The sequence below is a fragment of the Vicugna pacos genome, chromosome 14 (assembly GCF_048564905.1).
Source record: "Vicugna pacos chromosome 14, VicPac4, whole genome shotgun sequence".
NCBI lineage: Eukaryota > Metazoa > Chordata > Mammalia > Artiodactyla > Camelidae > Vicugna > Vicugna pacos.
Window position 1 is genome coordinate 65,463,359 of NC_133000.1, and position 13,734 is coordinate 65,477,092.

At 41.1% G+C, this 13,734-nt stretch overlaps 1 protein-coding gene across 2 annotated transcripts in view; it reads right to left on the bottom strand.

The window, feature by feature from the left end:
* NALCN (sodium leak channel, non-selective) overlaps positions 1-13,734 on the bottom strand; it is a 258,985-nt gene that overhangs the window by 73,779 nt on the left and 171,472 nt on the right. For both annotated transcript variants that reach the window (XM_072976491.1, XM_072976492.1), the window contains 2 exons: positions 3,840-3,976; positions 2,372-2,513 (listed from right to left, as the gene is read on the bottom strand). In XM_072976491.1, coding sequence (XP_072832592.1) covers positions 2,372-2,513; positions 3,840-3,976 — 279 coding nt within the window. The remainder of the gene's footprint in view (positions 1-2,371; positions 2,514-3,839; positions 3,977-13,734) is intronic.

Here is a 13,734-nt window from a genome sequence, read left to right on the forward strand (position 1 = left end):
GATACCCCAGGATCAGGGTCTTTGCTAGTTCATTACATTTTAGAGGATTACGAGAGCGGCTCCAGTGTAAGATTATAGGCTAAAGCTATAACTGTTCTCTTACTGTCAGTTAGTTAAAAATTACTGTTAAGTGAGAATATAAAAAGAAGCCACAAACATACAAGGACGTTAAAGAAATCAGAGACAGCGCGTGAAGTTCTCTGACCTGACCCAGCGTGGAGATCGCCCAGGGAGGGGGGATGGCAGACTCGCTTAGACCACCCCCACCTCCCCGCCCCACTCACCTGCCAAGAAGCATTTTATTTTTTTTTCTTGCCAATTTCAAAAGATTCTGCTCAGGATACGTGAGAGACATCATGTTTCCTTTTAGAGAAAAAATACATTTTCAAGGACTAAGCTCTCCACTTTGCATTTCCAGCGGACTATCACTACGGGGGCCTTCACAAAGCATGTCTGAATTTGCCGTGTTGGGCACTGGCGACATCAGCGCTCTTCCTGGAGACGGCTGGTCACAACCGCAGCCCCGACCAGGGCCTCGTTGCATCCCCTCTGGCTTAAAGTCTGCTTTTGAAATAAATTTAGAAAATAAACAATCTGTGCTCTAGTATGTAAAATGCAGTTTCAGACGGAAATGTCTGAAAGCAAGCCATTATCCTCCCACTCAGTTATCCACCAACACAGAAATGTTTGCTTCTCTACCCTGTACTTTGTATTGAGAGAAACATGACTGTAGGGAAGAGATGTGACAAATTTAATAACAATTTTTTAAAAAAGAGTAAAAGTCTTTAAGGAGAGGTAACGGTATTGTGTGTTTTTCATGACTTTTCACTCAAAATTTAAAAGAAAGGATGATCTCAGTTAAAATCAAATTAGTGGACAGTTACATGAAGGAGCAAATATTTCAAAGCATGGCAGAGAAACAGAGAGGAAGGGAAAAGTAAGGGGAAAAAAGGAGCAGATGGAAAAGTAGTAACTGAACAAATAATAAATGAAAATTTCTCTGACATGTATCTTAGCTGGCAAACTGAAAAGACTACCCAGTTTGGACAGTTTGGATGATAAAACACATACAGAGAATATCCTGGTAAAGTTTCTGCGCTCCAAGGATATGTGGAAAGATCACAAGCTTCTCAAGAGAAATCAGAAAACCAACCAACCCCCAAAGAAAAGCCGAATTACTTTCACGTGGAAAAAAATGACACTGACATCAGGCTTGTCACCTACGATCTTGGAATCTCTAGGACAGAGGACTAGCATCTGTGGGTGACTAAAGGAAAAGAAGTAAATGAAAATCCTTCAGTGAGAAGAGACAGACTGCAAAGGAAATCATCGTCCTAAGAGTTGAGAACACAATCACTCAACTACAGCAGAGAACTGAGGAACTGGGGGAGGGACAAAGGGCAGAAGTTCAAGCTCATTCAGGGAGGGGAGGGGAGGACAGAAGGAGGAGAGGAGTTAATAAAGGTGCCCTGCAAGTGTAATCTTTGGATAATGGGGAGAAACAGAGAATCCTGGAGCATGAAGTTGGTAGAGATATTTTATTTTCACGTGACAATAGAGAAGTATGTGTTTGATGATAAACTGAAGAAAAAGGGTGGCGACAATTTAAAGGACAGCTAGGCCTTCCAAAGAGAAATATACACAAGTGAATTACATGCTTTTGCAAACTCTGTTATTGATCTTTCATTTTCTAACTGTAGAATTTGGGGGGAAAAATCCCTACCCACTTTTTTTGGAGGTGGGGTAATTAGGTTTATTTATGTATTCCATGGAGGTAGTGGGGATTGAATCCAGGACCTTATGCTTGCTAAGCACACACTCTACCACTGAGCTATACCCTCCCCACCCCATCTGCTTTTCAAATGATAGAGATACAGGTGAATTAGAACATGAAGCAGACACTGTGCCCAGAGATGATTCCCGCCACAGGCCACAGCAAAACTCAACAAATGGCAGTTACTTGGACTGATTTTAGAGACCCTTGCTCGGGTTAGTCTCCCTGGTGCAGTAATCTGGAATAAGCCTGGTCTCTTGCACAGGCAACGTACAGGCCACCGCTGAACCTGGGCTGAACTTGAGAGCTCAGAGCCCTTCCCTCTGCACGTGAGGAGACGCAGGGCTGGGGACGCTCTTGATTCACCGGAAATCAGCAGGCTGCCATGTGGCACCGCTGGAGACCTCGCAGAAATGCAAAACTTAAATTCACAGATTTGCAAATGGGAGGTTTCCTGCTTTCTTGGACGAACACAGTGATTTCCTTCACGATTTCCCTGAGACTTTAAGATTTCAGGCCCGCACAGAGGGACGTGGTTCTTGTCCCTAACACACATGCTTAAGGAAAACCCGGTTATCCGAGAACGGTGATTCTTACTTTTTGATCGATGTATTTGTTGTCTTCAATCGCAGACCGTTTGGAGTGATCGCACGATGAGGAAGAGGCTGACGGGAGGCTCCGTAAGAGGCAGCACGTATCCTGTTGCTGGCGGTCAATGAACTGCTTCATGAAGCTTTCCCTTGGCAAATGAAGCACACACGTCAGGCACCATTAATGCAATGGGGCAAGGGATAACACTTTGCAAAGATGCATCTGTCTGAGCTAAGACAGCACAGAGACCAAAGTCCACAGCAAACAAGACATGCCACACCAAGAGTGGTGCTGAGATTTAACTCCAGATTTGATATGCAAAAAGTTTAACTTAGAGAAAAAGTCCTGAATCTTCAGGCAGCCCTGTTCTATAAAAGTAATGTCCCTGAAATTACTTTTAAGCAACAATATTCAGTAATTGATGGTAGTTTTTGAATCCTATTGCGGTAATAAGATACTTTTTTCTCCCTCTAAGACTCGGAGGAATTAGTTCATGTCTCTGAACTTTCATTCATCATTAGAATCCTTGAGAGATCATTTTACATTTTACGACTCAAAATAACTCAGAAGAAACTTACTTCATCTGATCTCCAAAGCATAGGGAGAATTCAAATAACATCTTTTCAAATAACCACTGATCTTGAATTTAATTTGCGGCTCTTTTAAAATACTTTGTACTTTCAGGTTTTAAACTTTTTTTTTTTAATCAGAAATGCAAATATGTTGCCATTTGAATTTTAAATATTATGGCAACCCATCCAGTCTGATACTTTTATAACTTCCCCACAGAATTGTTTTCAAAATGAGTTACATAAAAATGTCATATTTGACATTATTCTGGTTCTACTTGTAATTTTTGAGCTGTAACTGGAAGAATTTCCTTTAATTATTAAAAAAAAAGCATTCTAAAGTATTTTCAATGTAACTGCTTAACCTGAGGACAAAAGTTGGAGAAAATCATATTAGTAATTAGTATGGGTATGACATGCCATGGTTCATTTTTCAAAAATGGAAGACAAATTATATGGTACCTACATGACATTTGAAACAAATGCTATTACTGTGGTACAGAAACCCGGTCAGTGGTGGTTTCTTTATTTACTTGAACATAAAAGGGCCCCAGAGGCAATTTTATCCTGACGTGGTGGGAGGTCAGAGGTTGACGTCTACCATCATCTTTGTCAGCTGGAGCACCTTCGCCAGTTACCTGGGACGTCAGATCCCTTAGGGACCACCTCAGGGAGAAGCAGTGGGAAGCAGCCTTCTTGCCTAGGCTAACACAGTTGTCTGGTGACTCTGGCTTAAAGGGGTCAACAGTTTTTTAAAACGGAGAGGTAGGCAGCGTAGAAGTACAGATAATAAAAACAGAAAAAACCCACACCCACGTAAGTTTGAAAGAAGGGCTGCATCAGAGATTTACGATGAATCTTTCACAGTGTACTTGGGAAATACAATTAAAGAAGTATTTTAATACCTGATTTTAGGAACTGTAAAATCTGAAGGAAGCTTTGAGATTTTCACCATTTGCGGTCTGTTCGGAAATTTTTCAAAGATTCGAAGTCGCAAAGGGAGCTTTTCTTTGGTGTCTGCATTTGCTTCACTTTGCTTTAACTAAAGAAAAAACAGAAAAAAAAGAAAAGAAAACTGGGGAGCCTGTTTAAGTCATAGGCTATTGGAGTTTTTGAATCAAAGGAACAATGAATTATTACATGAAGAAACAGCAGAGGGCAGCAAAGCCCTACCAAGTGCACCTCAGCCATCTGTCACTCTGAGCTCAAAGTTTGAGCACTGGGAAAAAAGAAAAGAAAACTAAATAAAAATCTAAGCAGAAAAAAAAAAGAAGAAGAAAAATTTGTTATTTTATTCCCAAACATAGTCCCCCTTTCATTCCAAACATTATTCTTTACTGTTGACTGACTTACGACTAACACATTTGAAGAGTAAAATTGGTTTTCATAGAAATGCGTGCTAGAATTAGAAATCAAAAGAATAATAATAATAAAAAAAGAAAATCCTAAATGGTAATATTTGAAAAAGAGAAAATATCAAGGAAATTGGTCATTTAGTCTAGCAGATTAAAGAAAGAAAAGCTCAAAATGGAAACAACACATTTGGTACCTAAAGCAAGAGTTTCCTGTTTGGTTGTAAAGATGCTGGCATGCCATAAAAATGCCTGGGAAATGACAAGCAAGTGGTTTTCTTTATTTGCTTATCTATATTTCTGTAAGCCTTTTTTTTTTTAAGTAGTTCTACAGATTAGGTTTCAGGGAGGCTGAGGCTTTAATATCACAAACCCATCCTGAGCTAAGAGGTCGAAGAGGACCTTCACTCAAGCAGTCAGTCTTTGTGGGGCTGGGGAAGCGCCCTTCCAAAGGTACCAGCTGCTTCTTCTTTGTGGGCTATGCTTTCACTTTACGATGACAATCTGTCTTGGGTTTGTGGAAGGAGAGGCCAAGGAAGCTCTTATAATAAGAGATGTGCCAACTCTTCCCTCCAACCCCTATGGGGCTATCGAAACTGGACAGAGAGGGAGTGTGCACTGTGTTTTGGGAGAACTTCCCAAAGTCAGTACAATATATGGCTCAGCCGTCCAACTGGTTGTGTGCCCACGGTGAGATTCTCTGTCCTGATTCCTACTGCAGGAAACCTTCCCTTTTTTCCCTCATTCCATTGCAGAAGCTGTTCTTATAATTTGGTTTTATATGATATCAACCTTTACCTTAGCCACTCGCATAATTTATTACATAGTTTGGTGAGTCGTCTTCGGCCTTCTGTCTTAGGTGGTAACCTGACCTAGAGAAGGGGCCACACTGCCCATGGCCTTCCTCTCTCCCTGAACGCAACACTGGACACAGCGCATTCTCAGTGATTCGATGGTGATGACGATGATAAGAATTGGCTCCTAGACGAAATTATCTGGGAATCAGCCTTCCAGAACAAGGAAGTGCTAGCATTTCCAGGAGATGCAGGCATTACAGAAAGAGCTTTCTATATAAACAAAGATTCACGAGGAAGAGATCTGTTTTCCAAAAGCTTACTGGCACAACTAATAGAAAAATATTTGTCATTGTAAGTAGACTACATGGGGGAAGAAAAGAAAACAGTTAATATGTTAAGTCAGGCCAGAGAGAAAGGCAATTATAAAAGGCCAAAGACAGGCTGAGAAGACAGGGCAGAGAATATTTAATTCATGCATCTGCTGACTCACTTATTTATACACCAACGCGGTCACTTATAAATCAAATCCCACAGGCCAGGCTAGTGCTAAGTTCCGGGGATATAAACATAACTAAGACACAGTATTTGCACTCACGGAGCCCACGTTATAATAGATAGATAGTTAAAATATAACAGCTATTCCAGCTCAGACAGGAACAAAGTGGTGTGAACACAAGGTGCGGAGCGAAGGGAGAAATTAGAAAAACTGAAGGTGCTGCTTCTCCTTCCAGAGACTCCCCGGGCGGCAGCACTGCCGCGCGCGGTCACACCGGGTAGCACCGGGGCTGGAGGCCCGCCGGGACAGGTGTGTATACTTGCTGAGAATTAAATGTCTTCAAAGAGACGCAAGGGCTGAGGGTAAGTTAATCAGGACACGCCGTCAAAACGAAGACACAGAGCTCTTTCTGAAAAACCTCTCAGCTGGCCCATTCTCTGGGTCTTCACCGGTGCTTCCCTGGTCAAGGACATCACCTGGGCTCCTGCCCTCTCTCCCGCGGGCTCCCCATCTGGCTTGGCTCTTCGAACCTGTCCCACCGTATCTGCAGTCACAGTCATCTTCCCACTTTCCAGCTTAACCCCTTCAGTGCTGGTCCACTGCTCTCAAAAGAAAACGGTCCATCTTCAGGCTTCAATGCCCAGTTTGGCCTCACCTGCCCCGCCCTGTCCAGCTCATCGGGCCCTGTGCTCACTCCATGTTCCAGGTCCTCAGAAGCGTCCAGACTCTACCTCAGAGCCTTCGTCGCCCTGGCCCCTCTGCTGGGAGACCCCCCTCGTCCCCCGTCTCTCTCATTCTTTGTGAACTTCTACATGTTTTCTGGTTTCAGCTCCACTAAGCAATTCCTCAGGGACGTTCTCCGATCCACAAGGTCTTCGTCTTACAAGCTCACAGTATGTTGGGTTGAACCATATGAAGTTGCCATGTCCGTGTAGGTCAAGGCAGTCAAAATCGGCGATTTCTTATGGTTCAACAGAACGCATACAGTATTAGGTTCCTAGGATTGTTGTAATAAATTACTATAAGACCGGTAGTTTAAAACAAGAAAAAAAAAGATTCTGTTAGTGTTCTGGAGGCTACAGGTCCTAAATCGAGGTACCAGCAAGGCCATGCTCCCCCAACAGCTCTAGGAAAGCATCCTTCCTTGACCCCTCTGAGCTTCGGGCTGCACCTTGGCTTAGAGCTGCGTTACTCCATACCTGCTTCTGTCATCACACGGCCTTCCCCCCACGTGTTTCTGTGTCTGTCTATCTTAATTTTCCTCTCTTTCCTCTTATAAAGATACCTGTCATTGAAATTAAGGCTCACCCCAAACCAGTAGGATCTTTACTCATTACATCTGCAAAAATCCAATTTCCAAATAAGGTCCCCTTTGGAAGTACCTGGTGTACATCAGTTTTGGGAGGGCACTATTAAAACCACTCCACAGAGCACCACTCGAACTTCCAGTGCACAGCCACTAGAACACTGCATCTGTTTTTCCTGAGACTGTAAACTCTTGGAGGACAGGGAACACAGGGGGACATTTTGTTACTCTGTATCCGGGGTCCACCACAATATCTGACCCAAAGTAAACTAAACCAGTATTTACTGGAAAAAGAATCACACTGGTCAGATGGCAGAATTAAATTCTCCAGCAGACACCTGGGAAATAAAAGAAAGGATTTTAGGTATATTTGGAAGGATGGAGAGATAAGCAGAAAACATCCGTTTTCTGAGTGAACTGATTTGTTGGTGTGAAATACAGGTGGCCCTGGATTCACAGAATAGAATAAAATTAGACTGTGTGACATTTAACCTGACCTCATGTCTGCCACTGACGAACTGATGCATGTTTAGAATAAGTTTATACAAAATATTCTGTAACATTTAATCAAATATCCTAGAATACAATGTTTAACATATGTAGGTTACCAGTATTAAAAAACAATCCCCTTGCCTATCTGTTTTTAAAATGGAACTTATCTCATTCTATTTTGTATTAGAGTCATTTATACTCCCCAAAGCTTGTAAGCGCCTTACGGGCAAGATTCCATTTTTAATTTACTTTTATAGCACCTTCTAGAGAGTAGAAATATAATACCTGTTTGTGACTAAATGGATGTGAACTCAGCATGAGTTGATCATCGCACCGGAAAACTGCAAAGGGCAAGTGAGAAGCTCTTTTTGATGAGTCAGAAGGTTCTTCAGGATTCTGCAAACCTTCCTGAGTATCAGGCATTGCTGCCTCACTCCTGTGCCGTACAGAGCAGTTAAAACCGCAAAGGATGAGGGACTGCACCAAAGGTAGCTACGTTCCCTTTCACTGCTAGGGCACTAAAGAGGATGCCCTGCAAGCGGGAAGGGGCCTCTTTCTGAACACCAGTTACCAAGGGCTCTTTCTGTTGTTCACAGCTCAGCAGCACATCAAGTAAGGACGAACATACAACCCCCCAGGGACCCGGCAAATCCCGTCCTGGGCGCACACCTACCAGACACGTGTGCGCACCCAGCACAGCTGCACCTCCCAAGCCAACAGCCCTGCTAACTGTAAGAGTCTCAAACTTAAACTCTTCAAGTGCCCATCAGCCTCTCAGTGGAAGAGCAAACTGCGGTGTACTGAAACATGTGAATCAACAAGCAACATCCAAGCCCAGGAACTCAGGTGAATTTCACAACACTGAAGGAAGCCAGGCAAAACAAAAGAGGACACCCTGATTGCGCGGACATTAAGTCGAAATACTGGCAGTACTAATCTATCTGCTTGGTCCCAGGAGAGCGTTTATCCTGGGGTAGAGGGGGAGCATGATGGCTGGATGGACGAATGGGGAGGGGCTTCTAAGGGACCATCAATGTTTCTTGATCTGGGTGCTGGGGGGTGGGGTTCAGTTTGGAAAAATTTAGCAAAATGCCTCTTTCTACGTGTATATTATAGTTCAGTAAAAACTTTGTTCTTGTTTTTTAAAAAGGCTGATCAGGGGTTGGGGGTATAGTTAGTGGTAGAGCAAATGCTTAGCATGCACGAGGTCCTAGGTTCAATCCCCAGTACTGCCATTCAAATAAACACATTTGAAAAACAAAGGGCAGATATGCATTTAAGCAGTCATTTAATTCTTATTTCACTGGTATTAATCATCACAATTTTGACCATTTCTTCTTCCCCAGTGCATGATCATTAATTAAGATGCAAAAAGGGAAAAGGAGAAGAAAGTGTGAGATGGGATTAGGGAGTGTGTGTGGAGGGGGTGGGAGGTGGAGGAGGATGAGGCGGCCAGGAGAAAGGGAAGTATTTCATGATATTTTGAAGCCACTATAAAGTTTCTTTACTATGTGATAAAATGACATTCTAGCTTTTATTTCAATTCTTTCCCCTTTTTGCATGTAAGCATAGTTTTTCCAAGATTAAATTTACTTTGATGCAGTGAGTGAATAATATGGATTATACTGGATATCCTGGATAATAATTTAACAACCATTATACTATACCACAAAAGCAGACCTTCTAACATAACAGTAATAGTAATTGTAAATTTCCCCTTAAAATTATTTCAAAGATTATGCCCCTTGAAGGTGGAAGAAACATCGTGCAGAGCATCCCAAGATTTTATTCTCTGTATTGAAAAACCTAATGTAAAGAACAGTCCAAAAGGAAGGAGGTTATAATGGCTTCAACTGAGCATGAAGTCTGGCTGCAACAGACAGATCAGATGATAGCTTTGGAAAAGACTCACGTGGTTAAAGAAAAAAAGTTCTGCAAAAAGGAAATTAGAATCAAAGGGAAAATTTTCCAACCTTGAGCTTTAAAAAATATAAATCATCTCAGCTCAGCGCTGTTCTGCGCTTCAGCAGCTGTCTTGCTGAGATATCATTACACATTGGGCGGCCGAAAGCCTTTCCCTTTACTTGGCTTCTCAAGAGAGTTGGAGTAATTGCTCTGTATGACACAAACCCCGTTCTGCCTCATCGCTTAAATCTTCCATATTTCAGCCTGCGCTTTCTTCTGCTAAAATATTCAAACGTGAGTCAGTTTCAGTTCCTTTGTAAATGCTGCAACAAATAACCGAATGGAAGGATTACCTTAAATAAAATTTTTTTTGGTAATTTTTGGTGGGATTCTCTCAAAGAAAACCATTTGAAAAAATCATTCAGACTTGGGAGTCTCATTTCAAAATCTTGTTCATGCTGTCTTGAAAAATGCGCATAGATCTGTGGGTTAATGTAATGGAAGAGTATTTTTTTTGACTGTTCAATATATTAAAAAGGACCATATTCTGTTCATTCTGGAGAAAGGAGTGCCTCTGTGTTACCGGAGTAAATTAAGGCTGAATTCTCTTTGATTCTTTACATGATGGCTTTTGCTGGTTTTTCTGGATCCACACATGACTCAGTAATTCAGAATGGAGACTCTTTCTAAAGCATAAACTATTGTTTTTCAAGGAAGTTTCTCTTGCTGTTTTGCACCTGTGATTTTATAACCCAAACTGGAGCTAACGTAGCTGAGTAATGATCAAACATGTTAGTTTTTATTAACATCTCTGTGTTACTACAAAATCTTGATATACATATGTGTACAAAGAATGCCCCTCACAAGCCTGTTGTATCCAATAAAGAGTTTCTTAAAGGGGAGAGCCTTTCCCTTCTGTTCTGGGCGAAGGCCCACCCACTACATGATTGCATCTAAGACAGCAATTCTGTGCACTTTAAACATGTTTCCTTTAAAAAGGGTTTAAGTCACTGGTTTTCCCCTCTTCTACAAAAATCTTCAATAAATCCAGTACTTTCGAGTTCAAATGGGGGTTTTCTGGATGTACATAAAAGCTACATTTGTATGTGACAGCTGGCACCCCAACATGTTCAAAGTAATTTCATAACTTCAGCTGACCAATGGCATGTGGTGTTTCCTCTCCCAGCTCTCCCAGCAGATTCAGAGCTGTCAGTCACTGCCCCTTACAGCTGGCCCCTGAAGAAAGCGGGGAGGAAGGTACGATCTTGGAGCACCTGGGAATTTAGCGGCTATTCTGTGCTTCCTGGTTTGGGAGGCCAGCAGAGACTCACGAAGGGCTGACGCAGTCACAACATCATACAACATCTCTAAGCTGTACCCGAAACGTGCGCTTTCATGCTCTTGTTACAACGCTGAACTTCAGATTTTATAGGCTTTAAATGCCCTTCAGAGGGTTCTTAGTGCAGCTACAAGGCTAGACTGGCAGAAAATGTTAACAAGCTGGTAAGAGAAAAAAAAAACGTAGAATACCAAATTATGCTGAACGGATACATTTTCCTTATATTACTGTCCCTTAAAATCCTATTAATGGACTTAATGGTTTCCTTGAGATAAAAGTAATGAATACAGTTAGATCTTGTATGTTTTTTCTTCTAGGTCCCAAACACCTCTATTTTATATTATATCCCTCTTGTACCAGTCAACTGAGACACAGTTGTTTCCATGAGGGAATTATACTGACTCATAGAAATACATTCATTATGATAAAAAATGCATTTTTTTGCACCACTTCAGATGAAATTATATTAGTGTTCTGTGTAAACTAGATGCTTGGTTCTTGTTTTGAGATGAATATTCAGTAAGTAATAGGAAGGGGAAAAAGCCTATACCAAAGGGAATTTAGAATATATATGCATAATCTATGTATATAGAGAGAGAGCACTCACATGATTGTACTCCGTGCTTTGCTTTTGAAAACATAGGAGATAGCACAGTCTATCAGTAAAAAAAAGTAAGAAGATGTGGATTTAATTTTTTTGTTCAGCTTTCTAATCCCTTAACTGCTTTGGATTTCCATGTTCTCAAATGAAAAATGAGGATCTTCAATCTTTTACATAAATGTGAGATACATAAATGAGATAGCATATTGCTTATAATTTGAAGTACTCAAGGGAACCACGCTATAAAAACCAGAGCTCTCACTGAGGCCCAGGAACTGTGAGCGCTACGGGAAAATGGGCTCATCTCAGTGAGGGGGCGGCACGTGTGTGCTGTGGACCCCTCTCCTCCATCTTGTCTGGGACCACCCCACCCTTTCCCGCTCTCTCCAGTTCCTCCCCCTTCGCCATGTTGATTGATTTATTTTCTCATGACTCTTAATTTAAAAAATGACAACGAAAATAAAGATTTCTCCTGATCTGTGTCCTTCCCTGATTTCGCTCCCTTTTCAAACTTGCTTCTTGAAAGAGCTGCCCATGCTGACGACCTATGCTGCTTCTAGAGGAGTGCGGTGTAGACAGTGACTTCCCAGCCATTTAAACCCTCTGGGCTCTCAGGTCTTCCCCACCACCTGAATGGGTCTGCTCCTGCTGGAGTCACCAACATTTCCAGGCTGCTGAGTCCAATGGTCATTTGATTACACTTTCCTTAGGTTCTTTGCAACATGGAATCAGCCGTACTAACCGGCACAAACGAGTCTTCCAATTTCGGATGAGTTACATTACTTTTTTTAATTGAAGCATAGTTGATTTACAACGTGGTGTTAGTTTCTGGTGTACAGCATAGTGATTCAGTTTTATCTATATATTCTTTTTCATATTCTTTTCCGTCATGGTTTATGACAGGATATTTTCCCTGTGCTATACAGTAGGATCTTGTTTATCTGTTTTATATAGTAGTTTGTATCTCCTAATCCCAAACTTCCAATTTATCCCTCCCCCACCTCCTTTCCCCTTTGGTAACCAGAAGTTTGCTTTCTATGTCTATGAGTTATTTCTGTTTTGTAAATAAATTAATTGGTGTCATATTTTAGATTCTACATCTAAGTGATATCATACAGTATTTGTCCTTCTCTTTCTGACTTACTTCACTTAGTGTGACAATCTTTAGCTCCATCCATTTTTCTGCAAATGGTGTTCTTTCTTTCTTTTTTATGACTGGTAGTATTCCACTGTATATAACACACCACAACTCCTATATCTAATCATCTGTGGATGGATATTTAGGTTGTTCCCATGTCTTGGCTTTTTGTAAATAGTGCTGCTATGAACATTGACATGGATGTATCTTTTTGAATTTGAGTTTTCTCCAGATATATGCCCAGGAGTGGGATTGCTAGATCATATGGCAACTCTATTTTCATTTTTTTAAAGGAACCTCCATACTGTTTGACAGTTCCCTTTTCTCCATATCCTCTCCAGCATTTATTATCTGTAGACTTTTTAATGATGGCTATTCTGACCAATATAAGGTGATACCTCATTGCAGTTTTGATTTGCATTTTGTTAATAATTAGCAATGTTGACCATCTTTTCATGTGCCTATTGGCCATCTGTATACCTTCTTTGGGAAAGGTCTATTCAGCTCTTCCGCTCATTTTTTGATTGGGTTTTTTTGTTATTGAGTTGTATGAGTTGTTTGTATAATTTGGATATTAAGCCCTTGTCAGTTGCATGATTTGCAAATATTTTCTTCCAGTCCATAGACTGTCTTTTCATTTTGTTTATGGTTTCCTCTGCTGTGCAAAACCTCATAAGTTTGATTAGGTCCTTGTTTATTTTTGCTTTTATTCCTATTGCCTCGGGAGACTGAACTAAGAAAACATTGGAATAATTCATGTCAGAGAATGTTTTGCCTGTATTTTCTTCTAGGAGTTTTAGAAGTTTTTAAACCATTTTGAGTTTATTTTTGTGTATGGTGTGAGGGAGTATTCTAATTTCATTGATTTGCATGGAGCTGTCCAGCTTTCCCAACACCACTTGCTGAAGAGACTCTTTTCTCCATTGCATGCTCTTGCCTCCTTTGTTGAAGACTAATTGACTTCAGGCGTGTGGGTTTATTTCTAGGTTCTCTGTTCTGTTTCATTGACCCATATGTCTGTTTTTGTGCCAGTACCATGCTGTTTTGATTATTGTAGCTCTGCAGTATTGTCTGAAGTCTGAGAGGGTTATGCTTCTAGCTTTGTTTTTTTTCCCCCTCAAGACTGCTTTGGCAATTCTGAGTCTTTCATGGTTCCACAGAACAGTATACATGTATCCATCTTTCTATCTATGTGTCTATCTAAGTACCTATGTGTCTAGGTACCCACTGATGTATCAATGTGTCTAACAATCTATCTGTCTATGTGTCTATCTTCTATTTTACGATAAACTTGAGTCCATACTGATACTCATCCTATAATCTCAAGCAATTGCGTTCATTTTCTGGCATCTTCCCTTTATTTATTTGTAACTT